Source organism: Camellia sinensis, unplaced genomic scaffold (genome assembly GCF_055761805.1).
Source record: "Camellia sinensis isolate YWXY unplaced genomic scaffold, ASM5576180v1 Unanchor1, whole genome shotgun sequence".
NCBI classification, from domain to species: domain Eukaryota; kingdom Viridiplantae; phylum Streptophyta; class Magnoliopsida; order Ericales; family Theaceae; genus Camellia; species Camellia sinensis.
The window spans coordinates 11,411,746-11,425,180 of NW_028128987.1; the positions used below are offsets into that span (position 1 = coordinate 11,411,746).

General features: G+C 35.8%; 1 protein-coding gene across 1 annotated transcript; it reads right to left on the minus strand.

Annotated features, from left to right (window-relative positions):
* Positions 1 to 8,664: 8,664 nt before the first annotated feature.
* On the minus strand, positions 8,665 to 11,903 carry LOC145814083 (uncharacterized). Its single transcript, XM_082910608.1, has 4 exons — positions 10,847 to 11,903; positions 10,275 to 10,375; positions 9,237 to 9,323; positions 8,665 to 9,078 (listed from the first exon to the last, which is right to left on the minus strand). The coding sequence occupies exons 1-4, from the start codon at positions 11,901 to 11,903 to the stop codon at positions 8,665 to 8,667; spliced, it is 1,659 nt and encodes a 552-aa protein (XP_082766734.1).
* Between the last annotated feature and the right edge of the window lie 1,532 nt (positions 11,904 to 13,435).

The following is a 13,435-nucleotide window of genomic DNA, read 5'->3' on the forward strand; positions in this document are numbered from 1 at the left end:
TCCATGATGTATGTAATACAAATAGATCCAATTTTACTATTAATAACAAAATCAACTTAACTCAATTTTTGACCAAATACTTAATTTATAATCATGGGTGTTCTAAAATGTATCTAACTTGAATAAAATTCTTAAATTACATCACATGCATGGATTAAATAAAAATCTAACTATAAAATCAAAACTTTAGCATTAATTCCAAATTTCCATAAACTTGATTTTCTTAAAACATTTCCTTTGTCTCTTCAAAATATGAACTTGAATGGCTCAATTCCCTTAAAATTCATGTATTACAAGAAAATAGTACAAAATCAAATCAAAACAATTAATTTTCCAAATTAATTTCCACAACTATGAGTCTACTTAATTTTTTACTTAAAACCTTATTTCTTACAAAATCCATGAGACTAATTCCATAACTTTCTTAAAGATTCATTGATGCATGTAAAGATGAAGTCCAAATTCATAAGGAATAACACCAATTAAACCTACTTGATAAATTTTTCCAAACTCATTTCCTTAATCTCAAGCTTAACTCAATTTATTTTAACCTCATTTTAATTCATAATCATAGAGGTTCCATAACATAAATTTAAATTTTGAATAAAACTCTTTCATTATATTGCATGCATGGGTTGGGGATCAAAATCGAATCAATGTCCAATTTTCCATAAATTGAACATAACTCCATTTATTCATCATTTTGCTAACTTCTTCTATTTACATGAAATTGAACTCAAGTTAACAAATTTAAGAAATCATAATTCATACTCTTGATCCTAACTTGATTTTACACGCAAACCCAAATCTTAACAATTCATAATTGATCTACAAAGCTTTATTTTTAATTTCTTCAAAATTCATGATGTATGTATCATTAGAGTATTAAACTTGTAAAATTTATTCATGCATGTAACAATGAAGCTTAGTTTCATGTAAAATGACAACATCAAACCCCCAATAATTAATTTCTAATTTAATTTCCATAACCATCCACATGCATGTGACCCATTTCAAATTAATTTCCATAATCTTATACTTAAGCCAATTTTCCTTCATCTTCTTGCTATTGATTCCAATTTCATCCTTAATTTCAAGTATAATGTAAAGATTCTACACAAATTAATATTAATTCCATACCTTAATTGAATCCCTTCTAATTCTCCTTGGATTCCTTCCAAAAACTTGAACATTTCTTTAAATCTTCTTGAACATTTCTTTCTTTCCTTCTCTTTTTTTTTTTTTTTTGTTCTTCCAGCAAAACTCTCTCTCTCTCTCTCTCTCTCTCTTTTGGTCTCTGTCTCTCTCGGCTACAAAACAGAGCACACTTGCTCCTCTCTTTTTTTGAGCTTAAAGTTCCAGCACAAAACAAAACTAAAGCTTCTACTCTCTCTCTCTCCTCATGTATAAATGCTTGTCAACAAATCTCAGATTTTTATTCTAGAAACCTCTCCAACATACCAATGTGTTAATTAGTTGAATAGGATCAATTAGCATTTTAATTAGCTTAATTAAATACCACTTAGTCTAATTATAATTAATACTTGGATAGCACGTAATTAATTAATCCTAACTAATCACAAATCTCACATATTAATTAGTCTAATTGACTTCCTTTAGAGTCCAATTAATTATTTTAAATTTGTTAATCTTAATCAGATTTTAATCAAACTCCCAAAAGGTTTCAAATTCCGTCGCTTAAACTACATATTCAAATTGGACACCCCATAAATAAATTTAATTCGTAATAATTAGAATTCTCAATCTTCATAATTTAATTAACTTGATTAACTCCAATTAGGATCTAATTAATCGAATCTCAATTTTACTAAACTGAAACGAATATTTAATTAAACTCCCAAATAGGTCCATAATTAAGATTAAATTGATTCAACTTCTTAACTTCACTTCCTTAAGTCATTTGGACCCTTAATTTCTAATTCTAAAATAAGTCTTTAATAGAATCATATACGAGTTAGATTCCATAATTCTCATAAATCCCAAATTAAATTATAATACTCGGCAATTAAATTCCAAATCCTCTTAATTATTCAAGTACTAATCATTATACGTGATGAGGTCGTTACAAAGGACCTATCCAAGTGGGTTTCAATTTTCCCCTAGTGTCGTGGATGGGAACCTAATTATCCTTTAATGAAACAAAAATTTCTTCTTTTAGATTCTAAGATTTGGCCGCACATCTAACCTTTTTTGCTCCTAGTTCAAAAGATGCTTCTCGTCGAGCTATGCAAGCTTCCTTCAAGCACATCTGACCTTATTGCCCCTAGTTTAGGAGTTATTTCCAATTCGACCATACAAGCCTCATATTGTGGTTGATCGTTGAACATTCTGAATCAAGGTTTGAAAGTAAAGGGGTCGAGTATTGAGACCGAGTGTGCTCCTATGCTGTATGAGCTCAAGATCAAGTCCAGGCATGTCTTCGTAGGACTATGCAAAAAATATTTTTGAAATCTTTAAATAAAGCAACTAGTTGCTCGTGCTCTTCTGAAGACAATGTAGAACCAATCTGGACCAAACTAGGATCCTTCCAAGTACGCACATTAACAGACATGATCTCATTCATTAAGGGCTTAGCATGTTGTAGACACCCCATTTTTTACCGCCCTTAAGACTTGGGCGCCTGAGGTTGATCACTCGATGATGAAAGTTACGTTGTACAAACGCTCGATGTCTTCAGCAAGAAGAGCTTCAAAATCCCAACCTTACACCCCATTTTGACCAAAACAATTTTAGACCTTAAAACCCTCTCTTTCAAAATATTTTTGAAAATATTTCTACGATGTTCCGAGGCTCGCATTTCGTTAAAATTACACTTTTCGATAAATTGAGCAAGGACAAAGTGGAAATCAATGAAAGGGTGGTGAAATATTTGGAAAAAATCTTTAAAACATCTTATTTAGAGGTTTGGAATTGAAGAAAACTGGAGGAGAGGAAAGAAAACTAGTTGAGGAAGAGGTTGAGCATTAAACTGTTAAGAGAGAACTAAGTAGCCTTGACTAAATCAGGCCTATCTCTTTGTGCACTTAGACTTTAGTTATGAGGCCACCACCATTGGAAAGTGGACTTCTAGGGCTTCATTTTAGACTCAAGAATCTCCTAAAGTCGAGTTTGGATGAGGAAGATATGGCCGTTTGAAGTTGGGCATCAATCCGGTTAAGATAGAAATGAGAAACTAAAATAGGCATATCTCTTTGAACACTTAGAATTTGGATGTGAGGATACCACCATTGGAAAGTAGACTTTTGAGACTTCAATTTAGACTCAAGAATCTCCTAAAAACAAGTCTGAATGAAGGAGATATGCTCATTTGAAATCGAGCCTGGAAGCAGATTTTTGTGGCCGAAAGGCCACAACTTGTGGACGGCAGGCCACTATTTGTGGCCGGCAACCCACACTTCTGGCCTGTCGGCCACTTGTGAAAAACATAGATATTTTGTACCAGCTATCCCCCAAAAGCTCCAGCTGTTTCTATATGGATATCTCCGATCTGTGAGGCTGTTTTTCTATATATACCAGGCCTTCTTTCTTGGTTGAAGGTTACAAAAATTTCCAAAAGTTCTAAAACTTGAAATTCTCTCTCTATCTCTATCTTGCAACCTATACACCCCCTCTTTACACTTCCTAAACCAATATTGGAGCTCTCCATGTTGAGATTATTGAATCTAAATTTCAGTTCTTGAGAGTGAGAACTTGTTAAGTGTTATTCCTCTTCAAGAGGTATAACTACTAGCTTGTTTGCAATATGTCTTTCCTATATTTTCTTACTGTTTTTAAATTGTTTTTCAACTTTTTTTATGGGCTGAAACTTGTGCTTTAAAGCTACTAAAGGTGGAGGGGTTAACCAACCTTCTTTGAACCTTGTTCTATAAGCTTTTGCCTTTGTGTTTCCCATTCTTTTCTCAACTTTTTTTGGGCTTTTTACCATTGAATTTCAGAGTTTTACAAAGGCTAAAAATCATGTTTTGAGGTCCCAAAAATGGAGGGGTTAGCCACCCCTCCTTTGGCTTGTTTACTAGCTTAAATTCTCCATTATTTTAGCTTAATCTTTTAGCTATTTTTATCTAGATTCTAATACTGTTTTTGCTTACTTTAGGACTGTTTTGGGTTGGTTGTGTTATTTATGCCTTATATTACATGCTTGTAGTGTAATGGTCCTCATAGGTTTGGTGGTTTAGGCCTTAGACACCAACCTATTTAAGTTGATAGCATTTATTTTGAGCTTTTCTTACTTGTCATCACCTTTAATCACCTCTACAACCTCCCTTCTTTCTTGGCTTTTTCTTTGCTTTGAAAGTTGTTTCAAGCCACTTGTTTGTTTAAGCATGAGATTAAGGTGTTATGTTTCATGGTTTAATCCCTTTGGGGTTTCATTACCAACGGCATGACCCTTCTCTCATGCCTAAAACAACTCTTTGTTTGATATTTCTTTCCATTAGAGGACTTAAAGACCACTTTTGGACTTAATGAACTAATGAATGGATGGTAATTAAAATGGAGTAATGAAATTGGGGTTAAAATGAAACAAGATAATAAAATAATTTAGTGTTCAATCGGACGTTAATTGAACACATGGAGACTTGAGTCATTTCAAACGTGTTAGTGATGAAATGGTTCAAGTTTCCAAGGTCAACCACTTCCCTTGATTAAACCATGATAGGGAGGAGGTTTGAAAGTCTTTTCTTGTGCATTTATTGAAAGTGTACCCCTTGATTCATTGGCCATCATGCAATGAAATTGCAATGATTGATGGCTTGCGAATCAAACTTATCACTCCTTCGAACTGTTTGATGATAATGAGGGATAAGGTGTATAAATATACCTTGAGAATACAATGTTCTTGCTCTGTATGCTTTCTGTTGCAGTAGGAGGAACCAGACTTTTGTGGTCGGCAGGCCACCAATTCTAGATGGCAGGCTACCATTTGTGGCTGGCAGGCCACCACTTTTGGCCTGCCGCCCTGTCATAACCCAAACCCGTCCCTCTGGGTTAAGGTCATAACTGGCTAGTAATCAAGGGATTACCTATGGCCTCAAACCAAATCAGACATATTTTATAATGATAATGGGGCCGAACGGAAACAAACTCAAAAATTTTGTCCAATGAGCTGTGTTTACATGATAAAGCAAACATTCCATAATAACTCACACGTATATACAAAATTAATATCTTATATGTCCAGGAACTTTCAAACATACAGTCAGTCAAACAAAAAGCTTATGTACATGGTGATCCAACATATTTACCAAGATAACAAAGAGAAAACAAAAGAAACAAAACAAGTCTCATACGTTTGACGTTCGGGCTGACTCCACAAAAACTTGACTTCTCTCATGTCTCTCACTGAGACTGGGATTGATCGTCTCTTTGCTCACCTACACACATATAAATGAGAGTCAGCAATAGCCCAGTGAATAATATTAAAATAAAAAAGTCACCTGAATGAAATTATAACAGATATAACAAACGGCCATAGGCCTATTCATATTTCTATCAAATACATCAAATGGCCTCAAGCCCAATTTGTTCATGTCTAATGGCCTTTGGCCCAATCATTTTTGTCAAACAGCCTTTGGTCCATTCGTTCATGTCAAACGGCCTTTGGCCCAATTTGTTCTCATGTTCGCATTGATGTGTGTCTCATACTCATGATCATGATCATAATCATACGGCCTTTGGCCCAATTTGTTCTCATGTTTGCATTGATGTGTGTCTCATACTCATGATCATGATCATATTTGTATTCAATTAGTCTTATGCAAAAAACTGATAGTTAAACTATCATCCATAATTCAAGATACAAATCCATAAGGCTCATACAGTAGTAACATTCAGAAAATAACGTACTTGAACATATCTTTACTAAGATATTACTCACAGTGATCTGTCGGATGTGTCCTTGCACTTGACCCTACATATATCATAAACATAATGGATCACAAGCGATTCAGTCCGTTCTTAATTTATATATTCCTCTTAGAGCTCTTTCTTATCTTGTTAGTCTATTTACAATGCTCAATGTATGCCTAAGAGTGCTTAGAAATGAAAGAGAACGGAAAACAAAACACAAAACCACTTTTTAAAATTTCTAAAACAGGGTTCTCTGTTCGAGCGCAGCTTCGGTCGCTCGAGCGGACCTCTTTGGTCTACAAAAGTGCTGGTTGCCTTATTTTTGCGCTTGAGCGTGACTTTGGACGCTCGAGCTGAGAGTTAAAACATGTGACTAGGTGCTCGAGCGTAACTCCTCTTGCTCGAGCGAACATCAATGTTTGCAAAACTTCTGGGAGCTAACATTTTACGCTCGAGCGGCGATTTTCCCACTCAAGCGGACTCGACGAATTCTGGAATTTCTAGAACTGTATTTGAAGCTCAAACTTGATGTTCAAAGGCCCAAAACTCATGGTTTTGGTACAAAGGCATGGAAAGACATTATATAACACAAGAACATAAGTAATTTGGAATCAATTGTCTAAAATCATGATTCATCTCTCAAATCATTTCAAATCATTCTTGTCAATTTCAAGACTCAAATAATCAAGCTCCTTATTTACATGAATCATGCATGCATGTAAATTATTGACATTAATTCCATTTCAAAGGGTACAAGTGGTATTTAAAATGATGAAACTTAACAAAATTATGCATGCATATGAAATTTGGTGCTTAATTCTTCATGTTCAACATACCTCATGCTTGATTATGCAAATTCATGGCAATTCTATACATGCATGTGCATATAGACTTCAAATTCATCATAATCAACTCAATTCTTGCTCTCAATTGCGTATCTTGCTTGAATTCACTTATTTATGGATTTAAACTCATGAAGTTGAGTTCAATTACTCACCTAGAGGCTCCAATCTTCCCAATTATTGTTAAACTTTGTGTTAATCTACTTAGCTCTCCAATTCCCTTGCAAAATCTTCAATGTTGGCCCTTTTCTCTTTCTAAATTTGGTTCACTCTCTCTCTAGAGTGCCTATTTTAGATTTTTGAACTCAAGCCCAAAATGAGTATAAGGGTAATTACTTGCCCAAAAAAAAAAGTATAAGGGTAATGGGGCCCTTGTATATGTTTGCCTTAATTAATTTGATTAATTTAAGGTTAAGTAATCATGCTTAATTAATCGGTTCAATCTAATTATTTTGATCCAAATCAATTTCTAATTAAATTTCACCATGGGTTCTAAAAATTACGCTAATCACAATGGTGCGGACAATTCTAGTTTCTGAAACCTCTACGGTCTTCAATTTTCAAATTATAATAGTAAGTTGGACATATTTTCCTACGGTAAACAGATATAGTTTCAAAAACATGAATAATCACATAATTACTACTAAAAATCATATTAAGCATATAATCACAATCATAATTAAGTTCAATTAGCATATCACGGGACAAGGTTATCACAATCTTCCCCCATTTAGGAAGTTTGGTCCTCCAAACTTATTTTACCTTCCTCCGAAAACAAATGTGGATAGCATAGTCGTATCTCATCCTCTTTTTCCAATGTGGCGTCCTTCCCATAGTGCTCTTTCCATTCTACCTTCACCATTGGGATGGACTTGTTTATCAACTGTTTCACTTGCCGATTAATGATTCGTTTTGGCCATTCTGCATATTTCATATTTTCATCGAGAGCTATCCGGTGGCAATCAATCACATGAAATGGGTCTCGAAGATAACCTCTCAACATTGATACATGAAATACATTATGCATTTGTTCGAATCCTAGTGACAAAGCAACCCTATAAGTAACTAGACCAAGTCTTTCCAGAATTTGAAACGGTCCAATGTAGCGAGGTGAAAATTTGCCTTTCTTACCGAAACTCAACTAGCCTTTCATCGAAATCACACGAATAAACACATGGTCGCCAATCTCATACTCAAGAGGTTTCTTTCGAACATCTGCATAATTCTTTTGCCGGCTCTGTGCTGTCTTGAGCCTTTATTGGATTATTTTAATCTTTTCCGAAGTGTCTTACACAATTTTGGGTCCAAGTAAGGCCCTATTCCCGACCTCCGTCCAACAGATTAGTGATCTACACTTTCTTCCATATAAAACTTCGCATGGTGCCATACCGATGCTGGAGTGGAAGCTGTTATTGTTTACAAGCTCTGCTAATGGCAAATAGTCCTCCAAACTCCCTTGAAAATCTAAAGCATACATTATGAGCATGTCCTCCAAGGTCTGTATGGTCCATTCTGATTGCCCGTCTGTTTGTGGATGGAATGCAATACTGAATTTCAATTCTGTTCCCATAGCTCTTTGCAAACTTTTCCACAATCTAGATACAAATTTTGGATCTCTATCCGAGACAATGGACACCGGAACCCCATGTAGGCGAACAATCTCATCAACATATGTAGTAGCTAGTCTATAAGCATCAAATGTAGTTCTAACAGGCAGAAAATGTGTAGATTTAGTCAGCCTATCAACTATAACCCAAATAGAATCCATACCTTAAGGAGTTCGAGGTAGACTAACAACGAAATCCATAGTCACATGCTCCTACTTCCATTCCGGAATAGGGAGATGTTACAGTAGACTGCCTGGTTTTTTGTGTTTAGCTTTAATTTGCTAACATTGAAGGCATTTAGACACATACTCTGCAATTTCGTTCTTCATTTTGAGCCACCAATAGCTTTATTTCAAGTCCCGATACATTTTGTTATTACCCGGATGCATAGCAAATACTGACTTGTGGGCTTCATCAAAAATTATTTTCTTTAGTTCTGAAATGTTTAGGACACACATTCGATTTTGAAATCTCAACACATCACCGTCGATGCTAAATTTTGATTTTGAATTTGCTTCAAACTCATCAATTATCTTCTTGAGGAACTTATCCTCTTTTTGTCTTTGCTTGACTGCATTAATTATTGCTGGCTCAGCTGAAATGGCGGCCACCAATCTAGTTTGTTCACGTAACACGACTTCAATCTCGTTTCTCTCAAAGTCTAGCAAAATTCCCTTCTGTTCAGTAAGTAAGCAAGCTAAATTCCCCGTCGATTTCCTGTTCAAGGCATCAGCAACCGTATTGGCTTTCCCAGGGTGATACTGGATTTGAAGATTATAATATTTTATCAATTCAAGCCATCTTCTCTGTCGCATATTTAGCTCTTTTTATGTAAAGAAGTACTTCAAACTTTTGTGATCCGTATAGATTTCTCATTTTTCCCATATAAGTAATGCTGCTAGATTTCCAAAGCAAATACAATTGTTGCCAATTTTAAGTCATGTGTTGGGTAGTTCTTCTTATATGGCCTCAATTGCCAGGAGGCAAAAGCAATTACTCGCCCATTCTGCATTAAGACACAACCCAAACCTTTATAAGAAGCATCACTATATATCTCAAAGTTTTCCATACCTGAGGGCAATGTCAAAACTGGTGCAGTGGTTAGTCTCGTCTTCAACTCTTGAAAGGCAGTTTCCCTCTCATTAGTCCACTCAAATGGTTGTCCTTTGCGTGTCAGTTGGGTAAATGGTACAACTATTTTCAAAAAATCCTTCACAAATCTTCTGTAGTACCCAGTTAAGCCCATGAAACTACAGACCTCTGTTACAATCGTCGGTGTAGGCCAATTCACAATTGCCTCTATTTTCTGGGGGTCTACCGAAATTCTATTTCTGTTGATCACATGCCCTAAGAAAATAACTTCATCCAACCAAAATTCACATTTCTTTAATTTAGCAAATAATTTATTCTCTCTAAATGTTTGCAAGACGATTCTCAAATGTTGTTCATGTTCAAGTCTATTCTTCAAATATATCAGGATATCATCAATAAAGACTACAACAAATTCATCGAGGTAAGTCTTAAAAATTTGGTTCATAAGATCCATAAATGCTACATGGGCATTAGTTACTCCAAATGGCATAACAAGAAATTCATAATGACCATACCTCATTTTGAATGCGGTTTTCTTAACATCTTTTGCCTTTACCTTTAATTGGTGGTACCTAGATCTCAAATCAATTTCAAAAAATACTTGTGATCCCTACAACTGATCAAACAAGTCATCAATACGGGGTCAGGGATATTTATTCTTTATCGTTACCTTGTTCAGTTCACGGTAGTCAATACATAGGCGTAAGCATCCATCCTTCTTTTATCACAAATAATACTGGTGCACCCCATGGTGAAATACTTGGTCGAATAAATCCTTTGTCAAGCAAGTCTTGCAGTTGTTATTTCAATTCTTTCATTTTAGCAGTAGCCATTCTGTAAGGGGTTTTAGAAATAGGCTGAGTGCCTGGCACAACTTAAACTCTATCTCTCTGTCAACCAATTCCCCTGGCAATTCATCTGGGAATACATCTGAAAACTCGTTAACAATAGGGATACTATTCAATCCTACGTTCATAGATTGTTCAGATAACACACAACACAAATAACCCTGGCACCCTTTCCTGATCAATTTATATACTTTCATTGCAAATATCAAATAAGGTGGAGGCACTACCCCATTACCCACAAACACAATTTATTCCTGCCCCGGTGGTCTAAATACAACCCTTTTTATTACACAATCAATGGTGGCACAATATTTAGTTAGCCAGTCCATGGCCAGGATTACATTAAAATGTCTAAAGTCCAAGAGTAATAAATCTACATTGAAGGTAGTATTCCCAATACGTATATCACAAAATCGACATACAGATGTACACAACACAGATTCCTCGGATGGAGCAGATACACATAACAAATATGGAAATGATTCTAAAGGTCTACTCATTCTAGATACAAATGCATAAGTTACGAAAAAGTGTGTTGATCCGGAGTTAATTAATACGAAAGCATCCTGATTGCATATAGAGATAGTACCTGAGACAACTGCTTCTGTGTTCCGTGCATCGCTTAGAACCAGCGCAAAGACTCTCATTTGCCTCACAGTATCTACGGTGGTAATAGGCCTTGTAGTGTTTCCTGGTTTTGGGATTGATGCGGTTAAGCTAGTAACTAACTTCCCACTGCTTTGATTACAATCCCTGGCCATGTGCCCTGTTTTACCACACTTAAAACAGGCCCCTGATATATGGTAACAAGCCCCACGATGCCTTTTCCCACACTGATTACACATTACGGATATATCTCTAGAAGAATTCAAAGTACTTGAGGAGCCCGTATTCTGCTTCTTTGAAAAGAAGCCTTGCCTTATACTACTTTTCCAATCAATTGATGATTTGGCCTGTCTGGCTATATTAGCTTCTGATATTATGGCCCGGTTTAACACTTCAATATAGGTTTCCAAATTGAGTACATTCACTTTCTCTAAGCTATCATCCTGAAGTCCTCTTTCAAAATGCCTCACTTTCTTATAGTCGATATCGACCATATGTGGTGCAAATCTAGCCAATTCAGTAAACTTGGCCTCATACTCAGCTACGGTCATGCTATCTTGCTTGAGTCCCATGAATTCTGACACTTTCCTGTCACGAACGCATTGTGGAAAGTATTTGTCATAGAAAATTTCCAAAAATCGTGCCCAACCAATATCGTTATTGCTCTCATGCATTAGCATCCACCATCTTCTTGTCTCATCTTTGAGAGTAAAAATGGCTAGCAATACTTTCCGTATCTCTAGACAAGGGAACACTTCAAATAACTTTTTTATTCCAAGGACCCATGCTTCTGCCTTCAATGGATCCAATCCCCCAGGAAACTGTGGCGGTTTCATTTTCTTAAACTCTTTGGTGAGAGCTATTGTTCGGTCATGATTCTGTAGGTCTGGTATAGGAGGTGCCGGAGGTGGAAGTGGAGGGTGTGGCTTTTGCCATTGTTGTTGCCTCAATATTTCTGCCATATCCTGTATCAACCTTTCCATCCTGTCCATTCTAGCAGTAGAGAACTTCTCTATTTCAACACCTCTTGTTCTCACCATTATCTGATTAGACTTGCATTATTCTTTATACAAAAATGTTCACAAGTATGCATATTCAAAAGAGCATATGTATTCAAATAATTCACAATGCAAGTAAATCACAAAACATATAATACATAGTCACTTATTTCAAAATATTTAAGCATATTTTCAATATCTTCAAGTTCATACTTATCACATGAATCCATTCTAGTTCTTTTCTAATTGTTTACTGCTTATTTGGACAAGTGTGTGAGTTATTAACTCGTGTTCTGATACCACTCTGTCATGACCCAAACCCGTCCCTATAAGTTAAGGTTATAACCGGCTAGTAATTAAGGGATTACCTACGGCCTCAAAACAAATTAGACATATTTTATAACGACAATGGGGCCGAATGGAAGCAGACTTAAAAAAATTTTCCGATGAGCTGCGTTTACATGATAAAGCAAACATTCCATAATAACTCACACATATATACAAAATTAATATCTTATATGTCCAGGAACTTTCAAACATACAGTCAGCCAAACAAAAAGCTTATGTACATGGTGATCCAACATATTTACTAAGATAACAAAGAGAAAACAAAAGAAACAAAACAAGTCTCATGTGTGAGATGTTCGGGCTGACTCCACAAAAACTTAACTTCTCTCATGTCTCTCACTGAGGCTGGGATTGGTCATCTCTTTGCTCACCTACACACATATAAATGAGAGTAAGCGATAGCCCAGTGAATAATATCAAAATAAAGAAGTCACGTGAACGAAATTGTAGCAGATATAACAAATGACCATAGGCACATTTATATTTCTATCTAATACATCAAACGGCCTCAGGTCCAAACCTATTAAACGGCCTCAGGCCCAATTTGATTATGTCAAACGGCCTTTGGCCCATTCATTCACGTCAAACGGCCTTTGGCCTGTTCATTCACGTCAAATGGCCTTTGGCCCGTTCGTTCATGTCAAACGACCTTTGGCCTATTCGTTCATGTTAAACGGCCTTTGGCCCAATTTGTTCTCATGTTTGCATTTATGTGTATCTCATACTCATGATCATGATCATATTTGTATTCAATTAGTCTTATGCAAAAGACTAACAGTTAAACTATTCATCCATAATTCAAGATACAAATCCACAAGGCTTATATAGTAGTAACGTTCGGAAAATAACGTACTTGAACATATCTTTACTAAGATATTACTCGAAATGATTTGTCGAATGATTTGCCCTTGCGCTTGACCCTACATATATCATAAACATAATGGGTCACAAGCGATTCAATCCATTCTTAATTTATATATTCCTCTTAGACCTCTTTTTTATCTTGTTAGTCTATTTACAATGTTTAATGTATGCCTAAGAGTGCTTAGAAATGAAAGAGAACGAAAAACAAAACACAAAACCACTTTTCAAAGTTTCTGAAACAGGGTTCTCCGCTCGAGTGCAGTTTCGGTCGCCCGAGCGGACCCCTTTGGTCTACAAAAGTGCTGGTTGCCTCATTTTTGCACTCGAGTGTGACTTTGGACGCTCGAGCTGAGAGTCAAAAA